The sequence below is a fragment of the Narcine bancroftii genome, chromosome 5 (assembly GCF_036971445.1).
Source record: "Narcine bancroftii isolate sNarBan1 chromosome 5, sNarBan1.hap1, whole genome shotgun sequence".
Taxonomy (NCBI): Eukaryota; Metazoa; Chordata; class Chondrichthyes; order Torpediniformes; family Narcinidae; genus Narcine; species Narcine bancroftii.
In genome coordinates this window covers 9,597,316-9,623,775 of record NC_091473.1, presented here as the reverse complement: position 1 = coordinate 9,623,775, position 26,460 = coordinate 9,597,316, and the positions used below count along the sequence as shown (strand labels likewise).

General features: G+C 42.7%; 1 protein-coding gene across 1 annotated transcript in view; it reads right to left on the bottom strand.

Moving 5' to 3' along the window:
- The window catches only part of LOC138762621 (coiled-coil domain-containing protein 3-like), a 35,744-nt gene extending 11,447 nt beyond the window's left edge, over positions 1 to 24,297 (bottom strand). Inside the window, exons 1-2 of the mRNA XM_069936252.1 lie at positions 23,942 to 24,297; positions 386 to 560 (exon numbers count right to left, since the gene is read on the bottom strand). Of these exons, the coding sequence (XP_069792353.1) occupies positions 386 to 560; positions 23,942 to 24,297 (531 nt within the window). The remainder of the gene's footprint in view (positions 1 to 385; positions 561 to 23,941) is intronic.
- Between the last annotated feature and the right edge of the window lie 2,163 nt (positions 24,298 to 26,460).

Sequence of the window (26,460 nt, the reverse complement as noted above, 5' to 3'; positions counted from 1 at the left end):
CTGCAATATGGGCCTCAATCCATAATGTAAATCATTGATAATACATCATAAAAAGAAGCGGCCCCTGTAGAACACCACTAGCAAGTGATCCCTGTATTCCAACTTCTGGCTTCCTACCAATTCTTTCTTTGGCTTGGCTTCGCGGACGAAGATTTATGGAGGGGTAATGTAATTAGCCAATGCTCTACCCACTGTTATACCATGGGCTCTTATTTCGTTAAGTAACCTCATGTGTGGCTTGTCAAAAGCCTTCTGAAAATCCAATTACACAACATCCACTGCATCTCCCTTTCCAGTCTGCTTGTCATTTCTTCAAGGAATTCCAATAGGTTTGTCAAGCGAGGTTTTCCCTTAAGTAACCATGAAGGAATCAAGAAAGTCCTACCCGATTATCCTCGTGCAGTTCCCACTCTGGTGAGTAGGTAGGATGACGGGCGCCACTGGTGCAGTTGGAGAACTGGAAGAGACTTGCAAACATCTGGTTGTTCTCAGTAGTGTCAGGGAATATTGCATCCTGGAAATTGATTCCATGTGGCACAATGTTGTAATTTTCATCCAACCTAAAAAACAAATGAAATGTCCTAATCTTATTCAAAGCAGGTCACGATGCCCCACACTTTACCATGCTCTGTGCTGTTCCTGCAATTGGATTTGATAGCATGTCACTCCAAGCAAGAACTTCACAGATTTAATGTGCTTCCCCTTGGACATGTGCAGGAAGCAGATGGAATAGCAATACTGTGCATAAAAACAGAATTTAATATCATTGAGCACAACAGAGCAAATGGCCTTTGTTATAACTGGCTGGAATTAAGACTTGTGAAGTGATATTCTCAGAAACTATAGCTTCCTGGGAATGTCATGCATCTGACAAACTGTTGCCATAAACTGACAGATTTAAATTTTAAATAGCTTGTAAAGAGAGGAAGGAGGCAAAAAAAAGTTCACTGTTTGATATGAACCATAGATCCATAGAACATTACAGCACAGAAACAGGCCCATTCCACTCACCTAGTATGTGCTGAACCATTTTTTTGCCTAGTCCCGTAGCCCTCCATACCGCTCCCATCCTTATCTCAGCAGTGAGGCTGGAGTAAAAATCCTTGTAATGTTTTGAAAGGGAGAGGGATAATTGTTCTATTTAAATAGTGATGTCTGTGAAAAATGTTTTGTACTTTTCTAAAATTAATACAAATGCAAAATTTTTCGGATGCTAGAAATATGAAAATTCTGGAAATATCAGTAAGCCAGTCAGCAACTGTGGGGAAAGGAAAAGACCTGAAAATCAGATCCTTCATCAGAAGTTAAAGAAAATAAATAAATAGTGATTGTAAACGTGAAGAATGTTTTATATCTGTTCAATTTTTATGGAAAAGAAATCCGCACAATAGGCCGCCCTTTGATTTTTTTTCTGCCACAACTCTGAATTTACCACCTAGAATTTGACTAAACAGAAAACGATCTTTTAACTCAAACTTTGCTCTCTCTCCAAAGCATCTCATAATTTCCATTCCTTGCACATGCACATTTCTCACTTCACTTTGAAAGGCCATTAATGGAATTGACTCTCAACATTCTTTGTTAATCAAGTATAAAATTTAAGTCCAAAACCTGAACCCTTATTTCCTGTTCTTGTCTCTGACATTAAATTTACATGGTGTTTTCAAGTCAAGACCAGTCACCTTTATTTAATGTTCAAACCATGCTCGCATGGTAAAGATGATGTAGCATTTCTCCAGGACCATGGTGCATATTTACATAAATATAAATTAGAATAGAAGTTAAATACATTAAAATATTAAGATGAAATACACTACAAGTTAACGGTACTCTATCCATAAATGTTCTGGGAATTCAGGAGCCTGATGGCTTGAGGGGAAAAAACTGTTACCCAATCTGGTCATTAGGGCCTGAGTGTTACAGTACCTCCTACCAGATGGCAGAAGGGAGAACAGTTTACATGAGGGGTGTGTGGAGTCCTTCACAATGTTTATTGCCTTTTGCCTGCATCGAGTGTTGTAGATGTCCTTCATGGTAGGAAGAGAGCCCCCAGTGATCTTTTCTGCTGACCTCACTATCCTCTGCAGGATCTTGTGGTCTGAGGTGGTACAGCTTCCAAACCAGATGGTGATGGAGTTTCACGGGATGATCTTAATACATCCTCTGTAGAATGTAGTGAGGATGGAGGGTAGAGCCATTTACAAAACACTAGGAATATTTTTTTCCAGAATCAAAGACAATTTATTTCCTGCCATCAACAGACTCCTGAATTGATCTAAAATAGTCAAATTATGCTGCCTTTGGTCCATAACAACTTCTTTCTCTCCATAACTCTACTTTTTTGTACTGTATTAGTTGTTCTAAGTAGGAGATGGTCAACTGATCTGTTCATAAAACATCTATCACTGCATCTTGGTACACGTGACAATAAACTTGAACTTAAGCAGCTCCATATTTGACCCTCTTTTATTCATTTTGCTTTGGTTATATAACCCTACTTATCCAGATCCTCATGGTCATACCTCATGGCTATTTTGCTTTCATCTCAGTACACCTCATCTATTGGCTCCCCAAGATACTGACACACAGACTGAACAGACTAGCCTTGTGTTTTCTGCCAGAAGCAAGTTGCCCATGGATCAGACAGTAAGGGCATTTTGACTGAAGTTCTGCCTATGTTATTTCCAATATGGAACTCCAGAGCAATCCTAGGTCTGGGAAAACTTTGACTCAATGATGAGCTTTATGTCAAAATTTATAACTACTTTTTATGAAATAATTCGAATTACTGAAAACTAAACTATTAAAAACACAAAATTATACCATCAGAATATTAAACAAAACAATTACATTTTTTTTGAATATTTTATTTATGTTTTAAGAAAATACAGAATATAGGACTCAGTTAATATAGTAATGCAGTGAACTGGGATTCACTAGAAGGGTGCTGTACTGATGCCTGGTCCTGCCTCTCAGCTCCTCCCCCTGGGGCCCACCTAAACCCAGAACCCCTCTGAAGCCAATTCGTGAACCCTGCCTATGTTGTAAGCTAATAAAAGCATTAGTTCTTCCTCCAGTCGAGTGTGAGCTTTTATTTACGCCACAATTTTATTAGCTTAACAAACAAGGATGGAGGCGTTGCTCAAACCCAGTATGCTGTTAATAGAGCCCCTAGTCCCCCGACATGGCTGAAGAGTTTGCATATTGGCTAGACTGCTTCCAGGCCTACCTGAACGCGACCAGGGACGAGCTCTGGAGGTTGGCACTCATCTCAAGGGTAGGGAAGAAGGGGTACGCAGTCGTCTCAGACTGCCCGACATATGAGGCTGCTATTGAGGCACTGAAGGCCTGCTACATGAAGGCCCCGAACGAGGTCCTAGCGAGGCATTGGCTCGCACTATGCCACCAATGGCATACCTGCTGGATCTGTGGATGCTGGTTAAGAAGTGCAGGCATGAGGCCACTTCGGGCTGCGTCCAGTAAGATGAACAGATCCAGGGCACCCTAGTCACAGGGTTTCACTTGCGGTACGTGAGGCAGCGACTGCTTGAGTCGGGAAGGAAAGACCTCACTAGCCATGTCAAGGTGCCAAATCACTGAAACAGGCCAGTCTTGAGAACGACCAGGTCCACTCAATTCAGTCACTACACTGCACCGTGACCAATGCTACTCCTCACGAGCTCATGTTCATTTGACAGAAGTTCAGCATCAGGGACTACACTCCCAGCCTGGCTCACAAGTCCAGGTTCGATCCTTCTCAAGAAGCATGTGAGGAGAAACAAGACCGACTCCCTGGTGGAGAGGGGGAAACTGCTTCATGCCAATCCCACATACGCCTATGTGGAGTACCCAGATGGCAGGGAGGACACCGTTTCCATCAGGGACGTGGCACCCGCCGGAACAGTGGATCCGTTGCCTCAGGTGCCCCACGAGCTACTGAGCTTTTTCACCCCACCCCCATTCATGGTCTCAGGGGACCTGGTTCAGGAGGAGAGTGAACCCCCCTCTATCGTCGAGCCGGAGACCCAGTCCAGTACCCTCCTCCAAGGTGGACCAGGAGGCTCAAGGTGCCCAAGGCCCCCCGGTGCTAAGGCGTTCTCCAGACCCCTGGATCGCCTGAATTTATAAATAGTATTGTAAATATTTCTCTTCTGTGTCTATTACCAGCTTCAGATCCTTGTTCTCTTCATCCACAGACCCTTAATTCTGAAGGGAGGGGTGAATATAGTGAATTGGGATTCACTAGAAGTGTCCTGTACTGACGACTGGTCCTGCCTCCCGGCTCCTCCCCCTGGGGCCTGTATATAAACCTGGTTTCCCGCCTAAACCCAGAACCCCTCTGAAGCCTATTCATGAACCCTACCTGTGTTGTAAACTAATAAAAGCATTAGTTCTCCCTCCAGTCAAGTGTGACCTTTTTTCTACACCACAAGTTACAATAACACAATGAATATAAAATCATAAATAAACATTCATAAGGTCCAGAAAAAAATAAAAAGGAGAGTCCCTTTTCTCCCAGCACCCCCTCCCCAGATTGGAAAGTAAAGGGAACAGGCGGCAGGGAATAGAGGGAGAGAAAAAGAAAGAAAATCAAAAAAATAAAGCAACAGGAGCAAAGTTCGACATCTCAGAGTCGCATCATTTTAAAAGTATAACATTTTTAATAAGGTGTTTACTAATTGAAAAATATCAAAAGAAATTCTATAATCTGGGTATTTCAGTAATCGAAATAAGGTGGCCAAATTTTAATGAACATTCTTTATCTATTTCTAAGACTATAAGTCATCTTCTTAAGGGGAAAACAACTTTGCACGTCCGTGTTCCAACGATCAATGTGAAGTAGGGAATCAGATTTCCATGTTACCGCGATACATTTCCTGGCTATTGACAGTGCAATTTTAATAAAATTAGATTTACTTCTGGAGAAGTTCACTTTTAGAACTAACAACTAAAACATTTAATTAAACTCAACTAATTCCCAAAGTATAAATAAGCTAACACTGATCTTTGTTCCTTTCCATTTAAATGTAAGAGGAATTCCTACAGGAATTGGAGTTTGAAAAAGGCTGATAAAGAGTTGCCAGGAGATCTGGGGCATGCTTGCTTACGCACTGATCTGGAAAAGCCAAGTTTGCTCTTCACTCCGGTTAAAGAGCACAGTCCACTCACTGCTTGTCAGATGATCCATCTGCTAGTTTGGTGCTTGTAGGGGATATCATGGAACAATTCAGAAAAGATATGAGCATTCTGGCCAGCATCTTTTCTTCAATCTTTTTCCACCTATTCCTACAAAGATTATGTTTGCCACTTGCTATAATCAAAACAGTGAAGATTAGTCTTCGAAAGTAAGATAATTTTCTGTGAGAATGGAACATATAAAGCACACAATGCACTTGCGGGGTTTGATGAAGTAGTGGTTCTAGATTCAAAATAAGGGACTTAGCATTCAGGAGTGAGATGAGAAGAAACATTTTCACCCAGGGGACAGTGAATCTTTGTAATTCTCTACTCAAGAGGACATTGAGAATGCTCAAGATGTAGATTAATACTGTACATGTTTGGTGGTTAAGGGAATCAGGAGATTATGGACCTCATAGGAAAGTGGAATGAGGTAAGGGATCATACTGAATAGCAGACCATGAGCAGGCAGCTGAATGACTGAACCCTGCTTTTACTTCTTCTGTTCCGTGGGGTATGTTTTAGAATATTGAGAGAATATTGTAAAAGCATCACATAAGTTCCTACGTCAGGGATTGGAGAAGATTACTCATTCTCTGTTTAAATGTGTAAGTTAGTATTTTTTAAAATTAAAACCTCAAATGAAATTCAGGCAAAGGGATTGTGGTAAACTACTCTCTGTATGTTTAGCTGTCTGAGCACATCCATTGGCCGACTGTACAGACAGGCCCCTAAATAAAGGTGACTGCTCCATGGCTCCCTCCCCAGTTCAGGGCAGTCAACTGGCATGGATGTGACTCCATTCTATTGAGAATAAAAGGCTGTCAGTTTCACATAACTTCCAGTCTTTCGGAGTTATCGATGGTGCGTCAATTTTATTTGCAATACATTTTGACAATGGAGCAGATCCTGAAGCCAGAGAAGTTGGAAATCAACCCTCGATCACCTGAAGCCTCCACCAACTTCAAACTCTGGCTGCGTTGTTTTGAAGCCTTCCTGCAGAGAACAACAAGCAGCAGGTATTACCCTCCCAGGTCAGGCCCTGCTATATTCAATGATCAGGGATGCCGCATCGTACCCAGAGGTGATGGACATTCTAAAAGGCCACTATCTGAAGAAGGTAAACAAGGCCTACGTGAGACATCTCCTGGCTACCCAAAAAACAGCAACCCAGGGAATAAAGCGTTGAGTACTTCCGGGCCCTATGAACTCTCGGACGGACCTGTGATTTTAGGTCCAACTACATCCATCAGAGACGGTTGGAGCAAAGGGAGTTCAATTTGTGGAGGGCACTCAAATTGGTAGCTCACACGGGGGTGGCCCTCTAGAATATGGAAACCTATTCGGGCAACAACACGGCTGCCTCGTGGTGGCCCCGGGCACCGCCATCTTGGGGCGCACCGCCACTGCCATGCACCACCAATGATTTGACCATGGCCGCTGTTCTCCATGAGCACCTAACACCACTAATGCCACATCCTGCCAGCGAGCCGACCACAGCCGCTGTACACTGCGAGTACCTGAAGTTCCACTTCTGCAGCCTGAACAAGCACCTGAGGAAACACTGCCCAGTGAAAGATGTAGTCTGCTCCAGCTGCAGGAAGAAAGGGCACTATGTGAAAGAATGCAAGTCCAAGTCACCGCAACCCAGCAGCGCCGCGTGCAGACCGTGGGATCCGCCCTCTTGGACACGGCCATCTTTTGGTGATTGGCATGCGAGCCATATGAAGGGCCATCTTGGATGCCACCATCTTGTGACCGAACACACAAACTCTCCATCACAGTGACAGGCAGCGACCTGACACTGGCCTCCATCCCGCTAGATCAAGGTAGTCCTCACCAGCTCGCCAGATCAATGATGGACATCCAGATAAATGGCCAAGTGACAAGCTGTCTGTTTGATAATGGGAACACAGAGAGCTTCATTCACCCAGACATGGTGCAGTGCTACTCTCTCATGAATAAGCCAGTGAGTCACAGTCTCTTTGACCTCGAAGTCCCATATGGCTGATGCCTTCGGCTACTGCGTAGCAACCCTGACCATGCTGGAAACTGACTACAAATACTTTCAACTCCCGATGATATCACAGCTATGCGCTGCTGTGCTGCTGGGACTGGACTTCCAATGCCATCTTAAAAGCATGATGACGGAGTACGATTAAATCGCCCACTGCGCTCCACCAGCAAACCCCCTGCCCACGGCTTCTTCCCCTACTGTTCCCATACAGCAAACCAAAGATGGCCCATGGTACATGATCCGTGGATTCTCAACTCTTAAGATCACCCCTCCACTGCTGTTCACTAACCTCATCCCTGACAGTAAACCCATTGCCACCAAAAATAGATCCTAGAGTGCCAGGGATGGGGCCTTTATTAGGTCAGTGGTGCAGCAGCTACTCAAAGAGCAGCTACTCATTGAAGTCAGCACTACCCCTTGGTGATCCCAAGTGGTGGTGGTGAGAATGGGGAGAAAAACAGGATGCAGTTGGACGCATATCCTATCCCCACATATCTGATATGGTAAACCAAATCGCGCAATATTGGTTTTCTTTACCATCAACCTAAAGTCAGCATACCAACAGTTCCCTATCCACCTGGATGACCACAAATATACTGGTATCGGGGCACATGGCCACCTCTACAACTTCCTGAGGGTTCCTTTTGTCATCACCCATGAGGTCTTGGTCTTCCAGCAGAAGATAGACCAAATGGTAGACCATTATGAGCTGCAGGTCATATTCCTGTACCTGGACAACGTCACCATTTATGGCCATGATCTGCAGGATCATGACGCCAACTTAAAAAATTTTCTCCAGACCGCCAAACTCCTTAACCTCACATACAATGGAGCTAAATGTTTTGCACAACTCGCCTTGGCTGCATCGTGGAGAACGGAGTCATTGACCCCGACCCTGATCGCGTGCGTCCACTTTTGGAACTCCCCCTTCCCCACAGCCTCAAAGGCCTGAAAAGGTACCTGGTCTCCTTTCCCTACTATGGCCAGTGGGACAAGGCTCGCCCCTTGTTAAATCTATCTCCTTTCCCCTGCCACCAGAGGCCCATGCAGCTTTCAGACATTGCCATGGCAGCAATGCATGCTGTGAATGAATCCATCCCATTCTAGGTGGTCAGCAATGCATCCAACTTCGTTCTGGCTTAACCAGGTGGGCAGACGCAGTGGTAAAACATTGTTGAGCCATGATTGGTTGCTATCAGCTGAACATGCCTCCCAAGACTGATCCTACCCATAACTCCTTGTATGTTTCTCTTTCTCTTTGCTTTGATCAGTCGATGAGGTTGTTGGTAATTCTTGTCTTTAGTTAATAAAGGCTCGAGAGTTTCACAATATCAGCCTTTTGTGATTATTGATAGTACAGGTATTTAAAATTATGTGGGGGACAGATAGAGTCAATGTGGACAGGTTTTTTCCACTGAGAGTGGGGGAGATTCAAACATGGAGGACATGGACAGAGATTGAAGGGGGAAAAGTTTAGGGGAAACATGAGGGGGAATTTCTTCACTCAGAGGGTGGGGTGAGTGTGAAATGAGCTTCCGGCCGAAGTGGTAGATGTGGGCTTGATTTTAATATTTAAGTAAAAGTTGGATAGGTATATGGACGAAAGGGGGAGTGGAAGGTTCTGGGCTGGGTGTGGGTCAATGGAACTAGGTGGGAGAAGGTGTTCGGCATGGACTAGAAGGGCCAAACTGGCCTGTTTCTGTGCTGTAATTGTCATATGGTCATATGTCATATATCAGACCTGTCGCCTTCTGTTCCCGCATCCTCCAGGGCCCCAAAATACAACACTCCCTGTCGAGAAAGAGGCCCAGGCCATTGTTGAGGCAGTATGGCACTGGAGATACTATCTAGCCGGCAAATGATTGACCTTGCTGACTGATCAACGGGCAGTGGCTTTCATGTTCAACAACCAGCAGCGAGGTAAAATCAAAAATGACAAGATATTGAGATGGAGAATCAAACTTTCCACCTACAATTATGATATCTTGTACCGGCCTGGGAAACCCAATGACCCCCCCCCCCCTTATTCCACGGAACATATGCCAGCGCACAAATAGACTGACTGCAAACCCTCCACAACGACCTCTGCCACCCTGGAGTCACCAGGTTTTTCCACTTTATCAAACCCCTCAATCAAGGAGATCAGGACTATGACCTGAAACTGCCAGGACTGTGTGGAGGGCAAACCGCACTTCTATCGATCAGACAAAGGTCACCTACCCCTTTGAACCCCTGAGCATTGATTTCAAAGGGTCCCTCCCCTCCTCTCACATTTACCGTTCGCCATCCCCTGCCTGGACATGACAGCTGCTACAGTCATCAAGGCCCTACACACCCTCTTCACCATGTTTGGGTTCCCCTGCTATATCCATATCGACCAGGGGCCCTCCTTTATAAGAGATTAGCTTTGCCAGTACTTGCTGGCCAGAGCAAACCACCAATTACAACCCCTGAGGGAACAGGCAGGTGGAAATGGAGAATGCCTACAACTGGAATGCCATCCTCCTAGCCCTGCAGGCTAGAGGTCTTCCAGTCTCCCGCTGGCAAGAGGATCTCCCTGAGGCACTCCACTCCATCAGAGCACTCCTATGTACAGCCACCAATGCCACTCCACATGAAAGAATGTTTCCCTTCCCTTGGAAGTCTGCAATAGGGACCACACTGCCAGTCTGACTGACTTCCACAGGGCCGGTGCTACTCTGGAAGCATGCAAGGAGCCACAAGTCCGACCCACTGGTCGAAAGGGTCCACCTCCTCCACGCCAACCCCCAATACGTCTATGTGGCATACCCTAATAGGCATGGGGACACAGTCTCTGTCAGGGACCTGGCGACTTCAGGGGTTCCAGAGACCACGACCAATCACCCCACACCTCCCCTCACCTATCATCACCCATGATGCACCAGAGCACCCTTAACCCAGCCCCAACAATGACATGCCAGACTCATTGCCACGCATACACACAGCCATCATCGACGACTGCATACAGGCTCCCCAGACTGTCCAAAACTCCATTGACGCAACTCAGCTACAGCCAGCACTACAACGGTCACAGCAGTAGATCAGACCACCCGAAAGACTTAATTTATGATAACATTGGATGCACTTCACCCCATTGAACGCTTTAAAAACAAATGGTGAATATGGTAAACCACTGATTATATATTTAAGTGTCTGGGCACACCCATTGGCTGAATGTACCTGTGACTCCTCCCATAGACACCAGAATAAAAGTGACTGCTCCACAGCTCCCTCCCCAGTTTAGGATAGTCAACCAGCATGGACGTGACTCAATTCTACAGTATTGCCAATAAAAGCCTGTCGGTTTTACATAACATCCAGTCTTATGGAGTTATTGATGGTGCATCATGGTAACCTTAAATGTAAGCAAAAGGAAGTGGAAGGCACTCCTTCCATCCAATAGCTTACAGGAATGGGAATGGGGAATGTGGAATAAAGAGACGGCAACAATCTCAGCCGGTGTTGGTGCTGCGCGATTATTCAGCAAAAGGAGGTGGAAGGCGCTCCTTCCATCCAATAGCCTACAGGGTCATTCTTGAGCAAGGTATAGTACCTGTCTTTCCTCCCATCAGGGTCACATGAAGACATAGGTTGCAGATGGTGGATGATTTTTACAAACAGATTCTACAAATTGGAATTTATGGTTGTAAAACTAAAAACGCTAGGCAGATGAACCTGCTGGTCAGTGGGCAGGGTGACCCATCCAGTACAGACACTGCAGCCGAAGAAGGCAACAGGAAACTACTTCAGTATTTTTCCCTTGTGTAATCATGAACTCAACATCAACTACAGTCTCAGCTCAAAGATGGAGCTTTCACCGAAGGAGAATAGGGGAGGCAACAACTATAATTAGGAGGGTGAGAGATCATGACGGATGAAGAGACAGGATCACCCACGCCGAATGGCTCCTGAATGAATGATTGTACCTGTCTCTGCCACCTCCTCTGGAAGCTCACTTTACTTATCCACTCTCTGTGTGATAAAGGTGCCCCCTCACATCCCTTTAAATCCTTCCCCTCTCACCTTAAATCTGTGCATTCAAGTTTGAGTCTCCCTTACCCTTGGAAAAAGACCACGACTATTTATCAAATCTATTCTCCTCATAATTTTCCTCTCTCCCACAAGGTCACCCCTCAGCCTCACACACTCCAGGGAGGAAAGTCCCAGCATATCCATCCTCTCATTATATTTCAACACTGCCAATCCCAGTAGCATTCCCATGAATCTTTACTGCACCCTTCCCAACGCTTCTATAACCGAGCGCACGGTTCTTGTGCACCATAATTCAATTGAATGGTAAATACATATTTTGGTTGCTTTATCCTGCACATGTTCTGATTGGTAACTTAGGTGCGACATTGCTGTGTTGGACCATGGCAAATAGCAAAGGAAATATGCACAAATTCCCCAAATCATGTCCATACATGGTTTTTCCCCCTACCGCATCCTGTAAGATTAGTGGTAGATTAATTAGCTGTGGTAAAAATAACCACAGAATGGCAAAAAGAATTCGGGGGGAGCTCTAGGGCATGGAAGAGGGAATAAACAGCAGAAGTGCTATGAGGCAGGTTGAGACGGAAAATATGGGTTAAACGGCCTCCTTCTATGTCACAATAAGTAATGAATCCAACATGGAGTTGAGGTACGCCCATGGCTAAATTCCTGTGCAAGGAATCAGACAAATGCCACCAGATGTGTTTACAATGAGTCATATTGTGTTTCTTATCTGATGCTGAATATGGACCATGATTTAACAAAACAGGACAATATCTCCCGAATTAAGAAAGCAAATCCCATGCTAAGTGGATGGTGCATTTCCTTTCTGGAATAAAAATTGTGAAACAGGCAGAATGTTATAAAATCCTACCTGACGGAGGTGGGGGGGAAGGGGGAGGGGAAATCTGCAGGCCTGTTTGGTCTGGCCTTCGAGATCCTCCATCAGCATTAAAGTAGCCCAGGGTCCGAATGACCAGTGCCCTTAATTCATGGAAGGATTTTTAAAAGCGAGGCATGATTACTGAGTTGATTAACGTGTGCCATGTGTTATCAGGCACATTGGCTGTGTGATTTATGGTATTGTTATAGTACAGTTCACTGGGTGGTCTAGATTTAAGACATTAACCTTCTTTATTAAGTGGTCTGATTGCATGACTAATGGCATATTACCAAACAAAGCAAAATTTGACCAAATCCATTGAGAGGTTTAATTTATATATATATATATATATATATATATATTTTTTTTTATATATATATATATAATATATATATATATATATATTATATATATATATATATATATATATTTCTTTGGCTTGGCTTCGCGGACGAAGATTTATGGAGGGGGTAAAAAGTCCACGTCAGCTGCAGGCTCGTTTGTGGCTGACCAGTCCGATGCGGGACAGGCAGACACGATTGCAGCGGTTGCAAGGGAAAATTGGTTGGTTGGGGTTGGGTGTTGGGTTTTTCCTCCTTTGCCTTTTGTCAGTGAGGTGGGCTCTGCGGTCTTCTTCAAAGGAGGCTGCTGCCCGCCAAACTGTGAGGCGCCAAGATGCACGGTTTGAGGCGTTATCAGCCCACTGGCGGTGGTCAATGTGGCAGGCACCAAGAGATTTCTTTAGGCAGTCCTTGTACCTTTTCTTTGGTGCACCTCTGTCACGGTGGCCAGTGGAGAGCTCGCCATATAATACGATCTTGGGAAGGCGATGGTCCTCCATTCTGGAGACGTGACCCATCCAGCGCAGCTGGATCTTCAGCAGCGTGGACTCGATGCTGTCGACCTCTGCCATGTTTGGCCTGGAAGTCAGCCTGAAGAAAACTGAGGTCCTCCATATATATATATATATATATATATATATATATAATATATATATATATATATATATATATAATGGGTTGTGCCTGAGTACAATGAAAAGACTGCAACAACAGGCTGAGAGCTTGAGTAACACAATGGTTTTACACTGAATTCTGCGCTACAGCCTCTAAGGCTGTGCCTGGTTCCGCCCCTCACGTTCCGGAACTTGCGTCGTGCTGACAGAAGCGCCCAATTCGTAGAATCTGCTTGTAAAAACTAGCCACCATCTACAAACATGTGCGCTGCCACGATATATATTCTTATTTATTTGCCTATTTATTTTTTAATGGCTGATTTTTTTTTAGGATAAAATGATAATTTCGTCTTGTTATGTGGTTTTTCTGTTGCAGTTTGAGTTCATGGCAGCCTTGGGTCTGGGAAATAACATTGGTTAAAGAGAAATCAGAAAATGTGCATTTCAGCTGATGGAAAAATTACTTCATTCAAAAACTAGTGATACTGGGGGCATGGTCTGATGGTGTGTGTGGGAGATGTGAGGATATGCCTCTCCTGGGAGAACTAATTAATAACTAACTTTGAAAAAAATGTTTGAAACTTTAAAAGATTAATAAAGCTTTAGGAACTTACCTGGAAAGTTTTCATTCTGGCTTCAAGGAAGGGGAAGAAAACAGTTGGAAAAGAAATTAGAGAATTGGAAGAAGTTGGGCCTACCTTGATGTTGGAGACTCGGGCTCAAGCTCCTCCTCCTCCTCAATTGACCCAAGCTACAGTGGATCGCTTGCAGGTGACACCAGCACCACCCCACACCCCCCCCCCCACCCCACCCCCGGGAGCGGGAGAAGATGGCACTGGAGCCCAGAAGAGAACCATCGATTTGCAGCTCCTTTCAGAACAATCGCGCAGGCGCGAAAGTCTGCAGGTGCGTGGAACTGAACAGGCAGTTTCCCTGTGGGAACAGCTGAATAGGCTGAAGCTGCTGTCAGCATCGTTGCCCTGCAGGTTCAGCTTTCTGTGGAGTAAGAGGCAGTGTCTGGAGATCATGGAAGTGATTTAGAAGCAGAAGAAGACCAAGACAGAGGAGGAGGAAGAGGAAGAAGAGGAAAACGTAGAACACGGAGGTGTAGAAGCCCAACTAGTACAAGGTATTGAAGCCATGCAGGCTAAGATTCCTGAGGCTGGGCTGAGTCAAGGTAGGGCAAACTTCTATATTAATGGATCAATTGCAGTTAAAGAGCAAGAAGATTGATGTGCAATTTGTATCTGTAAGACGTGATGTTAATACACAATTTGAATATGTTAAAGGGGAAATGAGAAAGATTGAGAAGGAAATGAAAAAATATACTAAAGTGGTTGACAAAATTAAAGTTCAAGTTCAGAAAATATGCAAGAATATCATGATGAAGTGGAACAAGTCAAAGATGCAGTTAATAAAATAGAAGATTCTGTTACAGCATGGGACTTGCAGAGGAAAGAGCTTTTGCAAAAAAAAAATTGATATACTGGAAAATCACAGCCGTGGAGATAACGCAAAGATTTTTGGGTTGGTTGAAGGTTTTTGAAGGCTCTAATCCTGTACAATTGTTCAGAAATGGATCCCAGAAGTTTTGGGTTCTGAGAATTTTCCGAATGGAATTGAATTGAAGAGGGCATATAGGGCCAAGAGAAAGAAGCCATTACTGGGTCAAGCCCCACACTCTGTTCTGATTAAATGCTTATGTTATCAGGATAAAGAGACGATCCTGCGAGTGGCTGACCAGAATGCCCAAAAATGTCAGGGTCCATTAATAATGCCTCAAAGGAGAGTATTTTTTTAAAATGTGGATTTAAGTATGACAGTTGTGAAAAAAAGTTTAACCCTGCTAAATTAGATTTGTGGAAAGAAGGATACAAGTTCTCGTTTCGACATCAAGCTACACTTAAAGTGTCTCTGGGGGAAAATCAGGCACGGTTCTTTGTAAATGAGATGGAAGCTTTGGTGTTTGCAAATTCTCTTCCAAGTATTAAACAGGATCAACAAATGGATATACAGAACATGGGCATTCAACGAGTTTCATCAGATCAACCTGCAGGAAAAGTATTGGCACAAATTAACTAGATCGAGTAGACAGGGATGTCCTGTATTACCAGCTTTGTTTATTTTGGCCATAGAGCCTTTAGCAGAGAGTTAGTAAGACAAGATTTTAAGATTAAGGGTATAAAGGTTAATCATGAAGAATATAAATTTGTTTGTTGATGATATTTTGGTTTATTTGACAGACCCTGCAAATTTGTTGCAGCAATTACATACAAGATTGGAAAAATATGGTGAAATATCTGGGTATAAGATTAATTGGGTCAAAAATAAAATCTTGCCCACCGTTAAGGGTGGCTATACTCAATGTAAAAAGGTGGCTCAATGTAGGTGCCCAGATACTGGAATTAAAAATTTAGGTATTAGGGTCAATAATGATTTAAATAATTTATATAAATTGAACTATTTGCCATTACTTCATAAAATTAAGGAAGATTTTAACGTGGAATACCCTACCTATAACTTTATTAGGTAGAGTAAATTGTATTAAGATGAATATTTCCCCTAAAGTTCAATATCTTTTTTCAGTCGATCCTCATCTCAATTCCACAAAAATTCTTTAAGGACCTGAACACGAGTGTTAGAAAGTTTTTATGGAAAGGGAAAATGGTGAAGGGTTTCCTTGGAAAAATTGACTTGGCAGTTTATATTGGGAGGTTTACAACTTTCCCATTTTAAGAACTATTATAAGGCAGCTCAATTGAGATTTATTAATGCATGGTTTGGTAAAAATTAAATTCCTGTTTGGGTTAATATAGAACTCAGTAAAATAGGAAAAATTAATATACAGGATTTTATTTACAAGTGGAATTCAAAATTGTTGGTAGGAAGTAGAGATAGACTTGTTTTGAAACATTTGATTGAATTATGGAATAAATTGATTATGAAATTGGTGCAAAAGGTTTAATTTCAGGAAAAAAATGCCTTTATGTCAAAATAGACTTATTCAATTTTTTATGGATAATTAATTTTTGAGGACTTGGATGTGGATGGTTATTGAGAGAATAGAGGATTGATTTGAAGCTGGAAGATTTATAACATTTGAACGAATGAAGAATAAATTTATGATGCCAAATAATACTTTTTTCTATTATTAACAAGTTAAGTTTTTTTTGACTGATAAGATACCTATCCAGAGTGATTTGGAAGTATTGATTCGTAATGGTAATGTGAATAAATTTATCTCTGTAATGTATAATTTACTTCAAAGGAAAACTCCTAAAATAGGGGTACATAAATCGAGATTACGATGGGAAGCAGATTTTAATAGACAAATAGATGCAAAAGATTGGATGCAACTATGTACAGATAATATGACAAAGGTTGTTAATGTTAGATATTGATTGGTTCAATGTAATTTTTTGCACCAATTATACTTCACTCCTCAAAAAAAATGTTTTTAATTGAACCCAATATTATCAAATTTATGTTTTAGATGTGGTCAAGAAGTTGGATAATTTCTGCATTCTACTTGGAAATGTCTGAAAGCTAAACATTTTTGGTTGGAAGTTGGACATTTTTTGGAATGAATAAGTTCCCGCAGGATCCGATGTTATTTTTGTTGGGTAACATTAGGACTCTTAGACCTAAATTGAAATTAACTATGCATCAAATTTGTATGAATTTCTTCAGCAGTTTCCAGGAAGTGTATAGCTATTACTTGGAAATCTGACACAGACTTAGGGATGGAGAAATGGCATAAAGAACTTCATAGCTGTATTCCACTTGAGAAGATTACTTATAATTTAGAAAATAAATATCAGATATTTTAGAAAATATGGTGCTCATATTTACAAAATGTGGGTGTAAATGTTTAAGAGACTCTCTGAAGACCCCACCTTTTGGTAACCCCCAGCATTATTATTATTAAAAACTTTATGGTATATAGTTTATCTCCTTGACATTCTCCAGCCTTTCTCTTTTCTTTGCTCTTGACTTTTTCTCTTTTTGGGGGGGTTGGGGTGGAGGAGGGGGAAATTTCTGCATACCACATGTGTAATTTTTGAATGAAATGTACTTACTATTGTGGTTTTAAAAATTGTTAAATAGAATATTTTTTAAAAATAATAATACTAAATTGTCTCAAACGTAATATAATCATGACTGCCTGCAACATTGCTATATTGGAAATGCTGCATGTTTACCTTGACAATTACCTTTTCAAAATGCAAGGAATTGTGTTGTTTAAATATTGTCAATAAAGAATGTTCTGGTGTAGTGAATGTCTATCAACATGACATCAACTAACTTTACTGGCTATTATCCCAAAGCTGTTATCAGTTTGATACTGTAATTATGCCTGATGCTGAATTACAGTGATATATTAATTATTTCATCTTGTTACTTCAACTTTTAATGAGCAAACTGATTACTCTGTAGACTTCTAAACAATTTTTGAGTCCTCAGTGTTTTGACGCAATTAACTGACTTTGTGAGGTTGATGTAGTTGTAGATGTGAGTTGCAGTGTTCTGGATGATAATGGTTACAAAAGCAATACCAGCTCTGTAATCTGCAAGAATAATTCCTATGAAATGGAAGATGGGGAATTAAATGAAAAGTTAATTTGGCCTATATTAGCAAATCGCAGAATCTTGGTATTATAGTGTCTCAGGAAATCTCCTTGAACCAATTGTCTTCATTTATTTTGTCAATTAACTTCCCCCACCTTTGTATGATGCAAAAGGAAAGCGGTTTCAATAGTTCTGCTTCACTTCCAGTTCCTCACATAATAATGCAGTTTAGGCAATTACCAGAGATGAATTATGCTCCTCTCCCACCAATATCTTGAAGGTCATGATTTACAGGACCAGTCACGTGAATTCCACAGATACAAACACAAGTTCTCTACGGATCATGCTTAACATCCTGATCACAAAAGTTATCTCAACACCGATGCCCGTGGTCAATGTTACTCAGAACAAAATGTCTGACTCAATTGGCTCTCACCCACTGCTCCAAACATTCACTTCAGCACCACCTGCAAGAAGCAGTCCTCCAACTTGCCACGTGCCTCGACTCCTCCCACCAAACCGGTAAAATCTACCAGCCAGAAGCGTTTGCAGAAGGTACATGAGAATAACGTCACCTCTATTTGGCTCCTCAAAATGAAATGCAAAACTACCCTAACTTCAGAGAATACTCACATCAAATTTATTTCATTGTCATTGAGTCAAAGTTTGGGGAACTCCCACACAAAAGCCATCTCATTAGAACCTACTCATTCTCACATGTCAACTTGTCTGTATAAGTGGGCTAAATCAAAACTTTTCAGTTAAAAGATTTACAAATTAATTTAATTTAGTGACCATCTGCAAGGTTATTTTGAAATTTCCATTCCATTCTTCCTATGATTCAAAACTAAACAAAAGAAAAGCACCTCAAATCATGTTTCCTACTTGTTTTCTGTGCTCTTCCACAACAAGAACATTCTAGTTGAGTTTTACCATCTCATGTCATTATTTTTCAAGTAAATACTGCTAATATCTCCATTTGCTCTTTTCGCAATCATTCCATTTTGGAACATTGCTTTCGTTGAAATCTAATCCTAATTCCACTGTCAATCGAGTTCCATCATCCTCAAAGTCATTTCAATATAAACTCTGTTGAAAGATCCTTGATGTGAAATGACAACTTTGTTTCCTTCTCCACAGATTCGTCCTGACTTTCAAATAATTCCTTTTTATCCCTGTTTTTATTCAAGATTTCCAGCATGCAAGGTGTTAAGTTTTTGCTTCATTTTACTTCAATACATCCTCACAAGTTTAAGATGGGTAGGAATATCTCCATTCGATGAGAGAAAACATCTGCATCCTTGTCCCATCTTCAGTAGACGGACATTAACATGGGCACAAACACCTCCAGGGGAGGTGTTTCCTCCTGAATCAAAGGAATTTCTTAGCACAGACTGGAACCTCATCATCAGATCCAATTAACAATAAAAATGTCCACCTCATTGTGAAACATCTTCATCAAACAGAAATAAGCATTGGATGGGAACATCTGCACTGAGTTAGAGAGAGCAGCAGAAGTTAAAATAGTTAGAAACAGGGATCTTGAATCAACACCTGCATCAGATAAAGCATTTTGATCAGATGGATGGATATGCAGATACAACTGTATCAGATCGAATGGGGCATTTCTATGGGTGGGCACCTGAATCTGGACAGGATTATCTCACATCCTGGAAGCACCAAACAGAATATCAAATTTCATCTGGATGGAAACCTAGGTCTATGCAAATATTTGCCTCGAATAAAAACCTCAACGTATGACAAAAGGGAATATTTCAATTAAATGAACAGACGTCCGGGCAGAAACATCTACATTGGATTGAAACAACTCCAGAATGCAACACTTTGATCACATAGCCACATGTGTTTGCAAATAGACAGAAATGGACTGTGTTTGATCAGAAACCAGATAGTTATCAGACTCTTCACTCTCCCCCATAAGAGATTGTAAACAGATATGTAAAAAAACACCAACTACAACAGTAACCATTTCTTACCCTAATCCTAACTATAAACCACTTTGGGACCACCAAAAGGTCTGTCTGCATTACCTCATTGTTTCTTGCACTAACTGCAGCTGTGAATAGAGTGTATTTATTTATCTACCCTTTGATATTGGTTATCTCTTTTTTGGCATATTGTACTAAGTTAATTTTTACTATTGTAGTTGATGTTTCTTACACATCTGTTTAGCTGCAATAAGTAAGAATTTTGGTACATTGCACTTATGTATACTGGACAACAATAAACTCACAGTAACCCTTTTTCCACTGGCGTCCCGGTTACCATATACTTTGGCATTAGTCTACCGGTGTATAAGTCAGTGCCTTTTTATAGCCTCATTTTGAGGGTTTTATGGTATATCTGGCGTACAAGTCAAACCCCCATTTTCTGGCTGCCTGCATATGTTGACCCCCAAAGTTCACAATGCCTGAGATGGGCCATTGACTGGGGTATACGTCGACCCCCTCCCCCCCATAGATATCACAGATTGATCTGCTGGGGGCTGGCTGGAGATGATTACTATCATAGAGGATCCATCGACACAATGCAGCATGCGAAGAAAATATGAAATGAGCTTTAAGTCGAAAGTGATAGAAAGGGCCAAGAAAAACAACAACTGCACTACTGCAAGACAATTTGATGTACATGAGAAGTTGGTAAGAGATTGGAGGAAGAAAGAGGAAACTTTAAGAAAAATACCAAAAAGGCAGTGATCTTTGAGAAAAGGAATCACTTGTTGGCCAGAGTTGAAAAATCTTGTTGTAGTATGGGTACGTGAACAGAGGCAAGATTGCTGCATAGTCTCCCAAAATAAAATAAGAGCATTTGCACTGCAGTGGGCCAAGTCACACCCAGACCTCAGTGATGATTTTGAGCTTACAAAAGGCTGATGCAATCATTTCATGAACAGGAAAAATATGGTATTACGCCAAAAAAACAAAAATAGCACAGGAACTACCAAAGGTTCTTGATCATCAAGTTGTAAGTTTTCATGTTTATTATACGGAACCGGCAGAAACACCAGTTTGCCTTGGCAAATATCAGAAACATGGACAAACCCCCCCATGAATTTTGACATGATAAGCATGGAAAGGTGTTAAAACTGTGTAAACTAGAATTACAGGCCACGAAAGGACCAGGTTTACCATAGTGTTATTGTGCATGGCCGACAGGACAAAGACCCATGGTAATCTTCAAATGCAAAATTAAACCAAAAATGAAATTCCCTGCAGGTAATTTTGTACATTTTCATGAAAAAAGATAGATGGATGAAAATGTTGTAAAATTATGGATAGACAATGTGTAGAACAGGCAGTTTACACAAGGAGTTTGCTGGTCTGGGATATGTTTCGTAACCACTTAACTGAGAATACTAAAAATAGATTAGCACTCTATAATAGTTGCATGGCAGTTATCCTAGGTGGTTTGATGTCTGCTTGATCAACCCATTCAAAGACCATGTGTGCGAGGAATGGACTACATAGATGTCAAGTGCAGAAAAGTCCTTTACAAAAGGTGGGGCAATGCATGCTGCATCACTTGATGTGCTATGTAACTTCGTGCTCAAGATTTGGGACAAAGTTAGAGACTGTGATAAAATAGTTTAAAAGTGCGGTGTCTCTTGTGCAATTGATGGCATAGAAGAGGATTTATTGTAGGGCACTGACGATGAAGCTGAAACCATCTCATCAGATACAGACTGGGACCCATATGATGACTGTTTAAACAGTATGGATATACTTGCTGTCATCTTTGCTTCAGTCGATGAAAGTGAGAGTGATTTTGAAGGGTTCTAAATGTGTTGTTTTCAATAAAAATTTCCATGAAAATCTGTCACAGTTGGGCTTTTGTTTGGTTTTTCAAGGGTCGTCTTATCCGCTAGATCAGCGCAGATTGGATTTTGAGATCTCAAAAGTATAATCAGGCATATAAGTTGACCCCCATTTTTTGAGAGTTTTTTTGTGTTTCTCAAATTGACTTGTACACCAAAAGATATGGTAAATGGCTGTGCTGCGTCCCAGGATATGAAGCCCTTTCTCCCACCCTTAACTGGGACACTGACTGATATTACACTGACTACAACTCATCCCCCGGGGATCGCAGTTCTCTACCTTCACTGGGTTAATCAGCACATCGGCATCATCTGACACTGGGGATATGAGTAAGGTCGAGGCCGTCAATCCCTGCGCAAAATGACATCATTTGCCACAGATGTGCTGACTGTTTACTTTTTCCACTGGACCCTGTCCCAGTTAATTCCCTGTTAATTCCTGGGACAAGGTGCCAGTGGAAAGGGGGCTATTGATATCGTATTGAAATATATGCAAGAGTAAGGGTAGTGAATCAGGCAGAATATGAATTTCAGTTGTCTGGACTAGTGTCTGAACAGAGGCAGAAGTTTGCATACCAGAGAAAGTGGAACATCTCAATTAGATGGAGAAAACACTTGTCTCTGGGCAAAAAAAAGTTCATCAGATTGATGGAAAACAATCCAATCTGCCATCGGGAAGTTTATACCTGCATCTGATAGACAGAACTCTACATCTCTTACCCCCATTTCTGATTGGTATCCATAGACACATCAACCCCACTAGAATGGGAGAAGCATTTTATGGTGGAAGAGGGTGAACAGAATTTTCCCTCTCCTCCAAGCGACAGGATTTAAATCTACCCCTCTCCATCTCTATCCCTGAACCACCCCAAGTGCCATCTCAATCATTTATCAAACAATAATTCAAGCACTGAATTGAAAAATAACGTGGGATATAACTTAGCATTTCCACCTATCATGGAGGGCAGAAACCTCTTAAGTGATACGTCGAGAGTACCACAGCAAATTCTTCCATTACAGCAGTGGTTTTCAAACTGCCCCCTAAACTCACATCCCACTTTAATTAATCCCTATTCCATCGGTCCTCTGTGATTAGTGAGGGTTGCTTAAGGTGGGATGTGGGTAGGAAGGGAAGGTTGAGAATCACTGCTCTAGACCCAATTTGATGTACATGACCCAATTTACTGAAATATTTTGCTTGAGAAAAATTGTCATTGGCCCATTTCCTTTGGAGTTATGAAACCTGCACATAATGAGTCAATGAGGGATGGTTAAAACAGTGGTTTTCAAACTTTTTCTTTCCACCTAAATCTCACCTTAAGCAATCCCTTACTAATCACAGAGCACCAATGGCACAGGGAATAGTTAAGGTGGAATGTGAGCTTAGGGGGATAATTTGAAAACCACTGCATTGCAGTTTACCCAAAACTGCAAATACCCAGTGACGCTGCTCTCAAACTTCACGACCAGCGACAGTGTTTTACTTCTGACTGCTGCTCAACTCTGTGAAATCTCTCCGAGAGATGCCTGCCCTGAGGAAGTTCTCTTTTGCTCTCTGAAGAGAATTCTGTGGGATTCTCTCTCGCTGCTCCCCATCTGTGACCCCTGCTGTTCTCAAGGTCTAACCTCCACCTATCACCTCATGCCTCTGAGGCCCCCCCCCCCCTCTACTCTTTTTGTTCTGACACCTGCTGGCCTTTTTGCAAGACCTCGATGAAGGGCTCAAGCCCGAAGCCTCGTGTTACGAGCCCAGAAGGTCCCCAAAACCCAGCAGCACTAGATAATCACCATGACAAATGATTACTTAAACAAAAGTGGGTTGGCCCCGACAGGTCTAGCATGGAGCAGAGCTCCAGTATTTTAAATAAGATCTGTTTTAAAGTGTTTGCATGCGACCTACTCTAACTAACCTTTCCCAAATTATCTCCAAAAAACAGATCTATATACTCTGTCACAGTCGGGTCAGTATTTTTTTTAACCTTTGCTGTATAAAGGATACTGTTGGACCTGCTGAGTTTCTCCATCGTTGTGTATGTGTGTGTTTAAGCCAGTGATTTTCAACTTGTTAATAAGTTTCAATGGTTCCACGAGGAAATGATTGGTCACTTCTCGCTTCCAAGTTGAACTGTTGTTTCTGGACTGGATCTAAATGATTTCCCGAACGGTTGGGAATTCACGAACGGACACCGTGAGGTCGTGCAAATCGCGGGGACAAACGTTCAATCAACCTCCCTCAAGTCGCCGGACGAGAGGACGCTCAGTTCGTTCGAAAGATGCCCAACATTTGTGGGAACCGCAACTTGCTTGTACCAAGAAATATTGCTTCTGCATCTTTATATTTGCTACCTAAAGCTGAGCTTCCCCAGCGCGGCGAATAGGGTGGATATGAATCCATTTGCGGAGAATTGCGTCTCGGCAGTGACTGGCAATGAAAGGCAACCCTTCCCTCCCATCCTCTGTCCCCGTCCTTTACCGCGCAGATTGCCTGACCTGATAAAGAAGTAGTAGGTGTTGTTTTCCATGACCGTGTAAGAGTGGCAGGGGAAGTAGCCTAGTCCAGTGAGGTTAAACCTGGCGCCAGCAGGGATCTCCAACATACTGCCCCACGCCTGGTCACAGAGCAACTCCACTTCAGCCGAGTAGAAGAGGTCGGTGTCATATTGCCACGGAAGGTAGTTATGCACGCTGTATGCATCCTTGTAGACAGCCAACACCTTGGCATAGACGATGATCTCGGCCAGTTCAGCTCGGCACGACTCGCTCTGGGGTCTCCAGTCGTGGGGAAGCTGACAGCCCCAGCCTTCTGCCAGCACCGCCAGGACCAAGACTGCACGCATCCACCCCATTCCGCCACCGTCCCGGGTCCTGCGGTGCGGAGCGACTTCTCCGGACAGTGCTCTCTTCTGAACGCTCACCACCAACCTGCGCAAACTCCCCCCCCCCCCCCCCCTCGCTCCTCCTGCAATGCTCGGAAGGTGCTTTGCAGAATGCAAATAAGAGAGGCGATCTAACGAGATCCATGTGGGTCCCGTATGTCTGGTGGGGTTTGTGGCTAATCCATTGCTGGGGTGGGGGAGCCCACAAAAGCAAGATCAGTTTTCAAGGGGGTTCCAGTCGCCAACATTTTCTGAAAACAACAGCCTCCCTCACTGCTCTGGCACTGGTCCAAATCTTTCCTCTATTCACCAGGGGTTTCAAAAGTGCACGAAAAAAAATACCCTGCGCTCCTGTAATTGCAGGCTGCTTGGGTTTCCAGCGAAGTGAGGTGGGGGGGGGAGGTGGGGGTTGCTTGAAACTTAGTTTTGAATGTAATTGTAGTGACCTGGCTCTTCTAAGAACCCGTGTGGATTCCTAAACCTTCCACCTCGGTGGTTTTTCGGAAACTATCGGGCACCTTCGTTTCCATAAAGGGGCTGTCTTTGGGACGCTCTCTATGTGTGTCGTGGTGTCCGTCCCCCCCCCCCCCCCCCCCCCCCCCAAGTCGCCGTTTAGTCTGGGCTAGCAATGCTTAAATCGCAAACTCTTTCAGTTGTCCACACCAAATGCTTGGAAGTGCCAGACTATTTTGCTCGCTAGGCAAGATCAACGACTTGCAACTCCTCCCCCCCCCCCCCCCACCTTTCAAAAAATAAATTGCCAACTTCTATTCTCAAAAACCAGATGTTTTGTGGAAAATTAGATGAAAAGCACAAAACTTGAAACTCTTCGATTTATTTTAAATGGCAAGAATAAGTCACACATTAATCTTTGATTATCTTACTCAAAAAGAAAATATTTTGGCCCACAAATCATTTTGAACCAATGGGCACTCAGTAGAATGCAGCCCTCTGCCAAGGGCAACACCACATCTAAGCCTTTTACTTCACACACCTTTAAGTCTCCTTTAGTCGAACAAATCCCAAGAAAAGTTCTCCTATGATAACTTCCGGCTCTGAAGTCTCATTATCTGATGGGTTGGTTACATAAACAAAGCGTACAATCGCTGTCCTTTTCTCAGTATGACTGGCATCCTGAGGTGGATTAATCATTAGGCTGAGTAGACTGAAGCCTTGGGGCCCCGGAAGGTAAGGGGGCCCGTCAAACAACAATAGAATTAAGAGGTACAATACTTTAACAATGCCAAAGGGAACCCAGCCCCAATATTAAAATTGCAACAATTTGTAGCTTTCAACACTCCTATCAATTGGCTTCCACCTATTCACCAAAATCCAAAAACAACGGGCCCACTCCAGCAACGCTGCACGCCTGATGGAGATGGGAATCGAAAACATCATAAAATGTCTAGTGGCTTCAGTGACGCTAGTGCTGCAGGTGGGCATGGCCCACGAATGCCACCTCCCCTCATGATGCAGACCCTGGGGGCCTTACCAAAGTTCAGCCTAGGGGCCCGGGTGGTTGTTCGTCCACCATTGCTAGCATCAGGTGTGTTGTCCAGAATAATTGAATAGTATTTGGCTTGAGTTTGTACATGTTAAAATTTGCTGCTTTATAGGACCTGCTAGAAGCTGCATACGTTCATTTTGGATATGTTTTCCTAGGTAGTGAACCATTGTTTATTGATTTAGATATACACCATATTAACAGGCCATTTCAGCCCCTGCCCAATTTACACCTAATTAATCTATACACCCCCCCATACATTTTTAACAGTGGGAGGAAACCAGAGCCCCGGGGAAAACCCATGTAGACACGGGAAGAACGTATAAACTCCTTACTTCAAACCCCAGTTTCTATTGCTGGCACTGTAAAGGCTTTGCACTAACTGCTAGGCCAACTGTGCCGATCTTTAACTCTGCGCAAATGTTCATTCATCATAGGATCAAAAAGGGCCAGATATTCTACAAACCTCACAAAAAATTTCCATTGCTAGCACTGTACAACTTTTCATTTGTACCACGGAACGACAAGTTTTGCATGCCGAGAAACTTGATCAAAGGAATCAAGCGTTGCAAGATTTGTCACCAATATTGTTCTTCTTGCCTAATTTTCATCAATTGTTTTTCCTTTAG